This window comes from Lolium rigidum, chromosome 1, assembly GCF_022539505.1.
Source record: "Lolium rigidum isolate FL_2022 chromosome 1, APGP_CSIRO_Lrig_0.1, whole genome shotgun sequence".
Classification (NCBI taxonomy): Eukaryota; Viridiplantae; Streptophyta; class Magnoliopsida; order Poales; family Poaceae; genus Lolium; species Lolium rigidum.
In genome coordinates, this window is record NC_061508.1 from 43,565,204 (window position 1) to 43,579,730 (window position 14,527).

At 45.5% G+C, this 14,527-nt stretch overlaps 1 protein-coding gene across 1 annotated transcript; it reads left to right on the top strand.

Moving 5' to 3' along the window:
• Window positions 1–4,422: 4,422 nt before the first annotated feature.
• LOC124671974 lies at window positions 4,423–5,029 on the top strand. Its single transcript, XM_047208288.1, has one exon. The coding sequence runs from the start codon at window positions 4,423–4,425 to the stop codon at window positions 4,789–4,791; it is 369 nt and encodes a 122-aa protein (XP_047064244.1). The 3' UTR covers window positions 4,792–5,029.
• The last annotated feature ends 9,498 nt before the right edge of the window (window positions 5,030–14,527 follow it).

Sequence of the window (14,527 nt, forward strand, 5' to 3'; positions counted from 1 at the left end):
TCTAGTGTAGGGGCATGGCGGCTGCATCAATTGAAGAGGCACCACACTAGGTACCGTGTGCAACAACAAGGATCTGACTATGGCCCCCGCGTCGCTCCCGCGAGGGCGGCATGGGAGACGACAAACCCTAGCTGCCGAAGCCCCTCCCTCCGTCCTTCACTTCCCCCGTTGCCACCGGAGGACGCCTTTGGAACATGTAGTGCGGCTGACGATGGTGGCAAGCATAAGCGGACCCAAGATTATTTTGAAGCCTGAGCAAACAGTGTCAAACCGTGTTAAATAGTGTCAAATACATGTCAAATAGGTATAATATACAGCTTGCCGGCCGGCCGGAAGCCCAGGCAGCCGCCCGGGCAACATGGAGGGTAGGTCCGCCCCCGGTGGCAAGAGCTTCATCTCGCGTGTGCGGGTGTGTCGTGGTGTGCGTCTCTGGGTGTGCGGTGGTGTATATGTGTGTCCTCGAGTCTAGGCGGGGTTCGACATATCATCTCGACCGAGGGCGCTGGCGGCGGTAGAGAGCTCGGCTTGGACACATCTTGAGGAGAGGGTCCTAGAGCTCGATGGATCCGGCCTCCAATAGGTGGGACATGGGTCCCTGCCGGATGCCGGGTCAGGTGCTCTTGGTGGCCGGAGGCGGGTGCCACGGCTTGGCCTGGTACCACTCCGTGTGCTCGTCCTCCGCATATCTCAGAGCCAGTGTGGTTCAGATGCTGCTGGAGAGGCCACCACCGCCCCTGATCTAGTGGCTTCAAATCCAATTATGTGGTTAGGGGAGGTTCGTTCGGCCGACTAGTTTGATGGTGGCCAATAACGTGGGGTCTCCACAGCAATGCCCATGGCTGATGGACTTGGGTTTAGGGAAAGGTGTACAATGGTAGATTCGTAGGTTAGTGGAGCGTTGTGAGTGGCAGCTAGCTGTTGTTGTCGGGGGCCCGCTAGTGGGGAACACTGTTTGGCTAAAGGGAATTGTGCTTGTGGCCAGGGTGACCTCCAGCCGACGGTGCCAGAGCATTGGCTCCTTGGTACCCCTTCCACTCTCGTGTTTTTCTCCTAGTGGCGGGTGGTGGTTAGTTCATCCAGCTGCTTCCGCTATCGTTTGGTTCCTTTCGATTCTTAGAGAAAAAAGTCACCCTTTCCACTTGTTTGGTGTCTCTCCGGCGATGCACCTGTTTCCTGGTGAGTGCACCACTTGATCGCAGGTACAACATACATTCGATTATGTGATCTTGTCCAACATCCCGTGTTTCTCTCGTTTGGCCTCCCAGGCTGAGTGGTCGTGAGGTCAGTGGAGGTGATTCTGAAATTCTCGTTTGGAGTGGCTGATTTGTGGAAGTCCAAGTGCTCGGGCGAAATCCTTGCCTGGTTTACCTAGTGTCGATGATGATGACGCTCTAGAGCGCCATGCCCCTCCTTGGATGCGTCTTCGCTGAGCCATGTTCTTCATTCCCAATTGATTTGGTGTCTTTGGGTGAAAACCTAGACCCTCTCTGGCTCGTGCAACGACGTCATCTTCGTGTCATTTCCTCCCTGGGGGCATTGTGTTAGGAGCCCATGATCTGCCTCGTTCTCTTGGTCCTCACCGCATGCCCCTCGTCGTCTGTGGTTGCATTTTTGAAGCTGGTTGATGGAGATTCCGACATCTTCATGGGTTTGTGCCAGCGACATTCAAGTTTTTCAACGACTTGGGACAACGACTTCAAGCGTCGATCTACGTCTATCTACTCTTAGCAAGATTGTAGTCGTTATGTTCTTTTGTGTCCTAGATGTCGTTTTTCTTTGCGCTTTGTGTTGTGTCTGTAGGATGGTAACCCCAACCATGTTTTGTGCGTACTTTGGTCATTCAGCGCGCAAGGAAAACGGCGGCCGCCATTTTCGCTGGAACTAGAGGTCGCGCCTCCCTGGGCGCTAGCGTACGAGTAAAACGGTGGCCGTCATTGCCGCCAGAACTAGAGGCCGCACCACCCTTAGAGGCCTCGTGGTTCTTGCGGCTTGGCCTTGATCGGTTGCCTCACATGGCCATGGCAGTGAGCTCGTGGTCTTGCAAGGGCCTAGAAGTGGAAGCTTCCATCGAATTGGTCTGGCATTTGGCGGAACAGATGGGGCCTCGGATAACAATGGTTTCCATTTGAGAAAACGCGCGTGTAGGTGGAATGCGTGGAACCGCATCTCCTCGCCTCCCTTGACCACTGCCGAGCGGACCCGGTAAATTCTAGGCAGGACGCGCATGGATGCGTGTGTTGTCCGCGGTCACGGCAAAGCCAACCCAAATTCGGGGGGGGGGGGGGGGCATTTATCGCTCCAGTGCGGAGCAAATAAGCCCCACATGCTCGGCCACGGCCCATCCTATGTGGTGCTGATTTTTTCGGTTTTAGGAAGTTTCTAGAACTTTATGGTTCATGTTTTCTCTTTTTTTTCCTTTTGTTCTTCGTTGGTTCTTTTGGTTTTCTGTGGTTTTTTTTTGTTTTTGTTATTTACTTATTTTTTATTGAAAATTCTAAAAAAAAATTATTTTTGAACATTATTTAAATAACATTTCTCCACTTTGAACATTTTTAAATTTTGAACAGATTTTCCCATTTGAACATTTTTAAAAAATTAACTTTCAACAATTTTCAAATTTAAACTTTGAAGAAGTTTAAGTTCCAACATTTTTTAAGGTTTTTTACTTTTTTTCAATTGGATTCAAATTTTGTCCAGATTTGAAAAAAATTCGAATTTGATCCAGCTTCAAAAAAAGGTAGTGCAACTCGAGTACTCCGGAATTCAAACTCTGGTCTCTAACGTTGTGATCGAAGTTGCAACCACCTAGGCTACGATTGGAATTTTGTACAATTATGGAAAAGTATGTTAGTTATTTGAGTTAGCGAACGAACTAATGGACCAGCGGCCCGTAACGCGGAGTACTATATACTAGCAACACTAATGCATTCGAACGAAAACTACAACAAAAACAACATTAAACCCTTTTTTCCAAGCAAGTTGAGGCATGCTAGATCTAAAATCCAATATTGGATTTCGTATCCTTAGAAATAGCTTGTTTTTACGTTGACTTCCCAAATCTATCACAACGCTCCTCTTTTACCCAAAATTGGCACATGTTATTTCTAGAAGGTATAGTGGAGTTTCGCAAAGGTGAATGTACCAGCAAAACGTGAAACACTACTCCACTTGTTCAAAAAAAAAACACTACTCCACTCGACGCTAGCAGACATTGAGGTGACGCTGAAACTTGTCCTCATGCGAACAATGGCGTGCAATGATGACAACGCCGGGATAACTGGATAAGGCCATTCCATTTCAGAGAAAACAGAAGGAGACCTAGCATGAGGCAAGATTCCACGTAGCCGCGTGAAGCGCGTGGGGATAAAATGAGCAAAACAACTCACATGGCTCATGCCCCATGTGCCATGTGGCCACTTGCCGTCTTGCGCTTTTTTTCCTTGGGAAATTACAATAAACTATTAATACGTTAATAGTAGTAAAATAATTCAAAAATTAATAACAATTACAAATGTATTTGAAGCACATAGCGAAAACTACAAACACAAGCACGAACCGAAGGCACCATTGTCCTCACACATCCATCACCGGAGTTTGATAAACTTCTCATAATAGAGCTTGTTGTAGTAGGCCGCTGTCTTGCGCTTCTGGTGCCGCGATGATGTGTGTGACCCCAGCAAATCAAAATCTTTGAGTTGCACAAATAACTCTACTAGCAATGCTCGAGAGTGTGTTCCCTGCCCTATCCCCGTTTTGGAGATGCACCTTGTATCGGTAGAGGGCGTGTGGAGTTGTCTTTCCGGCGGATGTTATGTGATCTTGTTGGTGTTCATGTTAGTTGGTGTTGTTGCAAGTTTGGTTTTTTCGATCTATGTTCTTATCGCTTGCAATGGTTGCTGCTTTGATCCGCTGGTTATTGAAGTCTTAGCATGAAGACAAGCTTTGTCCAACTCTAATACTTTCCGTTCACTCTAGTGCTTGTAGTTTTTCTACGTGGTTTTAAAAAAATAAGTTAAAAGAAGGTGGTTTAAGAATATATTTGTAATTGTTTTACTTTTACATCTCTTTGTACCATTGCTGATGAATAATAATGGATTGGTGGATTTTTTCTTAAAGAAAAATGAAGAGAACAGCTACACTCGCCTCTTTGGAATTTTGTTTTCACTTATGCACTGGCTCGACGGACGCCCCTAGCGCATTGACATTTCGAGGCCCACACAAAGACATGATACGAGATTTACAAAAGCCCAATCCGCACTAAGGCCGCAAACCATCTCGCCATCCGGCCTAGTATCTTGAATCCTCTAGCATTTCGAGCCGAGTACAAAGACGCAAAGTCCACGCGACCCATTTCCATTCCTCATCGTCGCGCCCGCGGCTCGCACGATCCACCGAGAAAACCCACGAAGTAACGAATCAGAGATGGCGGACACCACAGGCGGCGGTGCTGGCGGCGGCATAGGGCGCGAGGCCGGTCGCTGCACGATAGGGCTGCTGGCGAGCGCGGCGAAGCGGAAGGACGGGTTCGTGCAGCTGCTCCTGATGTCGGGCATCCTCATGATCAGCCTGCGGTCCCTCAGCCAGAAGCACCGCGTCCGCGACCTCGGCCACGACGCTGCCGAGCTCGGCCGCGAGGGGGAGCTCATCTCCCTCCGCATGCGCGAGCTCCAGGACGCGCTCCACCGCGAGGCCGGCGCCGACGAGTCCGGCGCGCTCGCCTCCCACCTCCGCCGCATCTTCGCCGCTCACCCTCCCACCCCCAAGGCCGCCGCCGCCGCCGAAGACCACTAGCTCGCTCGCCGCCCGGATCGTCCGCGCGATCTTGTTCGTCGATTTTACAGCCTGTTTCCCTTTTGAGATCTTTGTATGTGGCTTGTTTAGCTGCTTCGCGTAACCATGACCATGCTGGCCACCTGTTTGTGGAAATGCCGGAGAGGGCCTGCCAAACTGTATCGAACTGACGTGAAACTGCTTCTGCGTATTGCATTATGCTGCGCTTGGATAGATCAACTTGCATTTCCTATATTTATTCAATATCTTTCCGAGTTGTTGTGATGCAGCTGATGTGTTTGGAGAACGAGATGCTATAGTAATGCGCAAATTTGGCACAAGACCGGACCAAACAAGAGGTGAACAGCAGATAAAATTATTTCATTCAGATTGCATGGACTGCATTTGCATGCCATATGCTGATATGCGTATATAGACTGACCGTCCCTGACTCAAGATGACTCCAAGAATGCGCAGGCTTAACTTTGAGTACTTCAGACCCATTCTGTACACAGATGATTTCAGAGTTTCAGCTGCCATGTTCCAAGAAATCGTGGTAGACACTGCTAGTGCAAAAACTGGTTGTAGGAGGTCGCATCAAATGGTTTATATGATCACCTTATAAAACGACTCATTGAATCTAGAACTATGATCTGACCCCGTGTACAATATGCACATCCTCTTACTATGCTTTCCAGCGGAAGGTTTCTCACAAACAAGAAAGAAAATGTAATGCAAAGTTCTCAATATCAGCATCTCCACCGGCGCGCTCCATAGCGACCCTAATAGCTATTTGGGGTCTGATGCAGTTTTTGGGTGCCGCTCCGCCGGCACGGCTAGTTTCGGAGCCCCATACAATCGCCGGTAACCCCGTGCTCGCCCCTTTGTGCCGAACGAGCACGCCGGTACCTCGCACCATGTCGGATTACGGCGTGTGTGCCCATTCTAGCAGCGATAGTAGCCGTTAGTCGTGATTAAATGCCCGCGTTGAGAAGGCCAGCCGTCGTCAATGGGCACGACGGTTCCCGAGGCGACGACGCAACGGTGAAATGAAGGGATATGCTGCCTGCCAGTTCCACGCAGCGACGAGACATCACTTCTTTGCCTGCTGTAAACCTCCCATCCCTGCCCGTGTCCGCCCATTCCACCGCTCCCCTCCTCCATCAAACCCTAGCCGTTGCTGCCGTCTCCTCTCCACCAACATGGCGCACAATCACGAGGCCAGCGGTAGTAGCGTCAGTGAAGACAGGCCGCACAACCTCAACCTTGACGAGGTGGAGGTGTTCTACCGAACCCGCCTTCTCGTGCCGCTGAAGTACCGCCTCCCGCATGGTTGGTATTTGTCGAATACTGCCTACGTTGTCCCGCCGCTGCCGGCGGCGAAGCTCCGCGCGCTTACTGACGAGCGCCGGGCATAATTTTTGCCGCAACAACACGCCCAACCAAGGTGGTTTCCATGAAGTCGCGACTGGGTGGACTTGTTCCAGCGGGTGCGCGAGGCGAAATCGCAAGGTTTGCCGGCCCCAACTCCGTCCGGTTCAGCCGCCTCGGTCGGCAAGCCTAGTGGTACGGGCATGCCGTCGATGAGACGCTTGTCGTGTATGGCTATCGCCTGCGGTTCCCTAGGGAGCCTCCTCACCGGCCGGTGTCCTACCCGACGACCCTATCTAGCGCTCTCGCGGCTCTTTTGGGTTCGTCACACTCCGGCTCCAGCTCCGGCGGTCGGCAGCGATCGGTGCCCTACTCTATGCTGACACGGAGCAGAAGAATCGTCATCCGCGATGGGGCTAAGTCATCATCCTCGGCACCCCACCCCCCGAAGGAGCCGACTGTGAAGAAGGAGGAACCGCCTCATGGCCGCTTCTACCTCGAGCCCCGCAGGGCGCCGATCCTCCCGTCCTAGCCGCCACAGCTCGAGAAGAAGTGGTGGCAAATGGAGCTGGAGTTGTTGGAGGCTACCCGCGGCACCGACGATCCAAAGTATGTGCCGGGGCAGCATTTTCTATTGTAGCGGTCGTTTAACGAGGACGTGCCGGCAGCGAGCGATAAGGAGGGGACGTGGTAGTTGGCGATCGACAGCAACAACTTCGTTGACCTCGACGGGCCTAGTCCTTCTCCGACACTGGCACCAGCACCGCCACCTGCACCGACAGTGAAGAAGGAGGACTCTTCCTCCAACTTCGAATTCGGCTCGGATGACGATGGCGATGGCACCGACAACGCCCTCGACTTCAGCCCCTTCGATCGGTCGTTTTAGTTTTTTTTGTCTTTTAATATTTATTTTGCAACTTTGTATAAATTCGAACGAAATCTAGCGTATTTTGTGCAAATTAAAACCTTGAACACTGTTGGGGGTCTACGTTCCAGGATCGTTGGTGTGTGCAACCTGTGGTGACCCAGCATACTACTGCATGGTGTAGTATGCAAGTCGTTGACATAACACCAATAAAACATCGTTTCACTAGTATTACATCCCTCAGAGTGGTACAATAGAAACATATGTGGGTCCAAGGCATGTCTATAGAATTACAAACCAGACTCTTTACAGAAGATCAGCACAGCCTCCTACTTTACAGTGAGGTAAAACCACAAATAAACTCCAGAAGAATAACTCGTAGTCTAACCTATCACGAACTCTATCAATAGAGGTACTTGGCTTACTACAGAACTATAGATCAACTCAATTTTTTATTTAGGTTCTAGGATTAGGGAACTAGTTCCCTTCTATTTCTAATCTAGGTTTTCTCCAATGTGGATGTGGTATTTGACTCCTCTGTAAGGATCCTGTCTCTTGAAGTAGTTGTTGACTCCTTAGTCTTTGAGTTGCATTGTAGATCCTCCTTCGATGCCTCCATATCTAAGCAGGGGATTTAAAGAGGGATGAGTACGAGCGTACTGAACAAGTTCATTATAGGAAAGAGGTGTTTAATGCACTAGCTATAGCCATGGACCAGAAATTCGTAGGCAATGCAAGTTTTTGTAAACATTTCTTCAAAAGGTTGCTTTCATTCTGAAGAATTATGTCTGCCAGCCTTCACCGGGTGTCTAGAACTTCATGGACTTCCTTTCCAGTGGCGTTCGCATTTCCAAACCCGGAATAGGGAGTGACAAGCCACAATTTGATACACTCTGCAGAGGTGTGTTACTTTACCCATAAGAGATCTTATCCTTGTTACCAGTCGGGCGATCTTTCCTGTCCACACTTCCTTGGTGTGAGGCCAGGTATAAGTCATAGCCAATCACTCAGCCTTCCCGCGACCCCTCATACCCACCCTTTTGTAAACCACTGGCCTCGATCGACTCTATGAGCGATCCCTGGGCCAGCCCGTTACAATCCATCATAGATACAACCCGTAGTAGAAGCTATGATGGCTTCCTCCCCACCTAAGCATCTGCATGTTGTCCACCTGCAGTTGTATCCGTTGGTATGCGAGAGGGAAAAGAACAGCTGACCACTCCGTCCCACTCCAGATCTTATGGTAAACACGGGTATTACAGCGCTAGAATCATTGAACGATATTTGTTGTTAAGTCCTATATGAATATAAACCCATTGCAATGGAACCTCCACCGAACTCATTCCATGGTTCCATTGACCACCACATAGCCATATTCATAATTATGAAAATAATAATTTGCTTTTGATGCAAGAGTGATAAGTATAGTACTTTGCAAATAATTTGATAAAAATACTCAAAGTGGCATGAGCAAGTGATGAACTTGCCTTTCTTGACTGCAATATTATGCAGTCAAGGACTTTGATACGGGATAACTCCAAATTCTGAAATAGCATCATCATCCGGTAAGGACAATGTTTAAAATATTGGCAAATATGCTATAATGCATAAGTATGAGATGCAATCGCTCTAAGCGTGACCTAACCCCGATGATTTAGGATTAGTAAGTTGGAATGATTGGTTTAGGGTGTGTTGCACTTTTAGAGTGATTGCACAAACAAGGTTCTTATTAGGGTTTGGTTGTCTTAGTATCATAAACAAGTGGTATAATGCATCATAACAATCATACACACCAAGTAATAGTAGTTGTATAATAAGTAAAAAAGCAGTTGTCAATTTTAAATCCTATGGTGCATGGTTGATGATTACTTATTATATACTTCAAAATAATAACTTTTGAAGAACAAAGTTAATTAGGAAATAATAAGTATTTCAAGTAGAAACTATTTGCTTCTATGGTTTACTATGGTTCTCAACTGAGTTTCCTCATTAAGTATTATATGGATCACAACAAAGTTGGATTGAGTTCCTAATCATGTAATGGTTGCATGGTTTGGGTTAAGCAAGGGCATGTGAAGCAATTTATTATAAATGGTTGCTACCATGGTTGGTCATATCTTATTGGTGATATATAGCTATGGTCTATAGGTCCTATTCACGGTGGGCGTTCGGGTAACCAAAAATTTTCGGTTCGGGTTTCTCGGGTATTCTGGAATTCGGGTTTCAAACATTAGCACCCGAAAATCATCCCCAAAGACAGAGACCCGACAGATCAGGTGCCCGGAAAATCAGGTTCGGACTTCGGGTTTTCCCGAATTCCCTGAATTATAGAGGATGACATGATCTGCAAGAAGTTCCTCGCCGGCGCCTTCAAGGTCGCTGCAAGAAGTTCCTCGTCGGCGAAGCGATCTGCGCGAGATCTGGTTGTTTATGAGATAAGCGACGGGCTGCCAGCGACAGAGAGAAGGGAAGCGCTCGCTGTCATGTTTGAGCAGGGGATCTGAGAGAGAAGGGCATAAGGCAATTGCCGTGCTAGCTGGCGAAGGCAGCGCGGCGGCGACGACCATGTCGACAACTCGATCTCGTGGAGTGAGGCATGTTGAGGAGACGAGGACTTGAGGTATGGATCGATTTACTGCCTGGGGCCTGGGGACTGGGAGTGGGAGTGGTTGATCGGGGGAGTGAGCTCACGTGTGAGTGGGCTGCTGCCTTTTGGGCTGGGGCACGGGAGATTTGGCCCAACTTTGGGCTGAACGGGCTGTTCGGGTCCCCGATGATTACACCCGATTTTCCCGAAGTTAATTCGGGTTTCTGTCTTTGTCACCCAATTTTACAACCGTTTTTTCGGGTTTCGGGTTATTCGGGTTCGGGTCCAGGTAGTTCGGGGTCGGTGCTCGGGTCTAAGGTTTTATGCCCACCGTGAGGTCCTATTAGTCAGGGTTGTTGACTACTCTTTATCTACTTCAAAAGAATAAATTTTGAAGTACATGTTACTTAAGTAATAAGAAGTATTTCAATTAAGGCTTATGGTTTCTATGGTTTTCTCTTGGATTCACTAAGTTAGGAATAGTTGGTTCCTAAATAAGATGGTTCATAATTCTTTAGTAGTTGTAGGGTTTAGTTGGATATGGATAGGTGATATAATACTGGACATGGTTACTATTAGGATGGATCACAATGGTTTGATGCTTAGCATGGATGGTTAAGGATGATGACCTTGAGAATAAGAACTAAGGTTTAGGTTTAATTGATCCTACTTAATCATCTAGGTTTTATGAATATATGAAATAGAACTTACTAGTGATAAGGCTTCTATTATCATATGAGAACATGGACGTATACTTAGTTACTAATTAGGTACCTATAATGAATGTTAAGGTATTAGGATTACATTGTATGGTTCCTAGGGTTTTAGGTTTCACATGAAATTATGGAACTAGGGTTCCTAATAGAATTAGGGTTTCATACATGAAATTATGAGGTTATAATTTTATTTATAGTGGACTAGGGTTTCCTATTTGTCACATAGTTCTTAAGTTAATAACTTGATCATAAAGTTGAAGTTATTAATAACTTTGAAATAATAATGGACTTATCATTTTATTATTTTTAGAGGATTAATAATTAAGATAAATATTATTTAGGGTTTAAATTCCTCTAATAAGGATTTATCAAGATGCTGACAAAAGAAAATTAGTTTTAGTGTTTTCTTTATTTACTTAATAGGTTTTTATTTATTTTGAAAAGTTTTACCTATTATTGAATTTTATTTGAATTTAGGATAAAGGAAAAGTCTTAAATAATAAAGGTTAAACAATTAAATTTTTATTTTAAATAACAATTTCATATTATATTTTTATTGGATACAGTTTACTTTTATGATAATTTTGATATCTTATTTATATTTTTCTGAGTTGAAATGAATTTCATATAATTTGGCAAAGTTACAGAAATTTTCTGGAATTTTAATTTATAACAGAAATACTAAACCTACCCGGACTAAATCTACCCGAAGCTATTGACAGGTGGGCCAGTGGCCAGGTCAGCGGCCCCGTCGGCTTGACCGAGTCAAATTCGATGACTGGGCAAGGGACACAGTGGCCGGCGGGACAGACGTCAGCGACGACGATGATTCCGGTCGTGCAAGGACGAGCGACTGGTTCCATTCGAACTAGCACGTCACAAGGAACCTACTGGTAGCAGCACCGCTTCCTAATGGTCGCGGGAGCTAGCTCTACGGCGAGGCTGAGCGGCGGCGCTCACAAATGATCAACGCGGTGGCGATACGGGATGCTAACGAGCATGCCGAACACGCGAGGAGGAAGAGAAGCTCGCCCTGAGCACGTAGGGCTTGACGGCGAGGCTTGCGGTGGTCTTGTTCGCCGAAATTTACAGCTACCGGCGTCGGAGAAGATGAACTTGGCGAGGATGCTCCGAGACGCTCCGGCTCGATTCCTCGCGCATGTTCGGCATGTCGAGGGTGGTGAGGACGACGGTGACCATAACGGTGCTCGGGGAGGCTCCAAACGGCGACGATGAACGGAGGTCAGCGAGCTAGGGTTTCGGTATGAGAAGGAAATCGAGCAGAGAGAAAGGGAAACTAGGGCTAGGGTTCATCCGTGGTATTTATACCACTCCGGCGGTCGTTGATGGTCGCACGGTCAACATCAGCGGCTGGGATGTGGCTCCATTTGCCGTCGTGTCGTTCTCCCATGGCGTGCAGAGGAAAAAGAGGCAAAGACGACGACGACCTCCTCGGTGGATGGATAAGTGAAGGGGTACGGGGGCTGGGCCATGGCTCGGCTGCTCCTTGGACCAGTGCTGGTGGGCTGCTGCGACCAGCAGGTAAGGCTCTCTACTCCTTTTCTCTTTCTTTATTTTATTTTCTGTTTTGTATTTCTATTTGAATCTGATTTGAATTTCCATTCTGTTTTGCAGGTTTGCTTATTTTAAGTTCATTGAAACTAATCAAAATGATTATGAGTAATATTGTTGGATTAGGGTTTTGTATATGTGTATTAACACATACACACATAGTGAACATTATTTGATTGAGCATAGAATATTCCACATACATGTGATATTATATTTCAACCATAGAGGTTTCAAATTATTCTCCAAAAGGCCTTTCTAATTATCTAATGATAGTTAGTGTTTTATGTGGTATTACTTTGCAAATAATAATTTACAAAGTAAAACTATTATTTGGTTCCTTATTTAAAAAGGTGATACCATGGCATGATTTCATGTGTGATTACTTTTCTAAAGATTTCGAGAATTAGATAGAGTTTATTCCATGACTAATAGTATTGTTTTCTTAAACCTTGATGTGAAGTGATTAGGATAAATCCTATTATTCCTATGTATTTATTAATCATTGATATTTTGTAAATAGAACATGATGGTGTATTCATGATTGATTTTTATATCTTAAGTTGCTTTCCAATAATATGGTTGTGAACACCATTCTTGGAGTTGGGATCTAAGGTTTAGCATTAGGACCATCTTATGCTCACCAAGTGAACATAAACATGATTGGGATATGGTTTAAGGTTTTACTTGTGATCATCAAGTAATACACAAGTTAGTTTGAGATATGGGCATAGGTTCCATATGTAATTTAATACCATATTAAATTTGCTAGGGTTGCTCTTCCTCAACATTGATAGTATGTCTATCTCAAAATGTGATTAAGATGGCCACAAGTTCTTGGTTAAACAAGATTTTGATATTCTCCAATTATTTCTCTACTCAAGATATTGGAGATAGGTTAGGGTGATAGTATTCTCCCTATGATTTCATGTGGTGGATGATATTTGCTTATCATGTTAGAATTTAACTTATCCTCACATATCTCTAAGACATGATCATGTATTAGACATGATCGATCAACTCATTCTTAATGGCTTCTACTTCAAGTTCTTAACGTTTATGATCATTACCCAATTTGTAATAATCAAAGATTTAGCCTCCTAAAGTATCTCTCATAAACAAGGGTTCTCACTTCCAAAATCAAGTATTGTCTTGATCAACTAGGGTATAGTACTTCTCTTATACTATCTTGGATGTACATGGCTAGGTTTGCTTCAATAGTTTACATCACTTGGGAAATGCCTTAGATAACAACTTAGAGTTCTTCACAAGGAATGATAATATAATCATCTGGGTATATGGATAGTTCTCTCCCTCAAAGTCTAGTGTTGGCTCAACTAACTTGAGTGTAACACCATAGGTTGAGCTCTCTTATATAGGAATGGATTATTCTAGGGTTTATGGTGTACTCACAAGATCTTATTGGGTATGAAAAGGTTAAGTCTCCACCTGGATAACTTAGTTGATTTAGTCTCTTCTTCACTTCATCAATTCATGGACATAGTCTTGTTCAATTTAATACTGGATTATCTCACCACTCCAAGATGAGATAGATTATACCCTAATACTTTAGTTCAAAAGTTATCCTTGATTCTTTAATAGGTATTTTAGCTAAGGTTGGTATGAATGGTTTCTCTCATTTGAGAATGACTTAAATAATATCTTAAGGTTATGCTCCAAAGATAATGATGTGATCATCAATATCTATGGTTAACATAAATGGGTTCTCTTTCTAGGAAATGTCTTGAATAACACCCTAGGGTTCTTCTTAAAGATGATGATGTGAGCATATGGATATATGGCCAAGGGTTTAGCTCAAGTGTTGACATTACTTCTATAATAGATATAGAACTCTCACTAGATTTTGATATATATTAATTTTGATAGAGAAAAATAATATAAATGGAAACTAGCAAAGCATTAATAGATTTGATTTCCTTGTCATGAATCCAAGATTCAAGTGGAATGGATATCATGAGGTTCATGGTAGAAACATGATTTGGTAAAGGATAAGAAAAAGATAGGTCAAGAATGGTTTCCTGATTCTTTCTTATTATTCTATTTGGTGGTTGAACTATATCCATATATGGTTGCAAGGTATACCATATTATGATCTTTCATAAGATCAAGTAGTTGATCCTTGATTAATGTGTTGTTGTGTTAGTTTTAGTTCCATTTAATCTAGGGATTTCTATTTCCGTGCCCTCGGGTCCTTCGTTGTACTCAGTTTTCCCCAGCTCCTTAGTTTTTCCTCAGTTTTCCCCAATCCCTTGTCTGAAACCCGCAGAAGGAGCTCGGACGGAGGATTCCCGTTTAGTTGACGTTGGTTGGTGCTGGCAAGTGGGGCCGATGTTGGTGCCCCGCAGTGGACACTTCTCCACTTATCCAGATCATCGTGGGACCCACAACTTGTCCACGTTAGAGCGCTGGACCCACAGCTTACCTAGGTGACCGTTGCAAAATGGGAGCCCGAGCCAGCCCCGCGCCCGTGCCCGTGCCATTGCTTCCCCTTTCTTTCCCCGCACCCGTGCACGTGCCATTGCTTCCCCATTCTTTCCCCGCGCCCCATTGTTCTTCTTCTCCGCCAGCGGAAGCCATTCTCCGGCAGGCGGGTGATGTCTAGTTTCTCTTCGACCTCCCGTTCTTCAT

Excerpts from the sequence above, each read along its gene's own strand:
- LOC124671974 (XM_047208288.1), top strand. The coding sequence starts at position 4,423 with ATGGCGGACACCACAGGCGGCGGTGCTGGCGGCGGCATAGGGCGCGAG.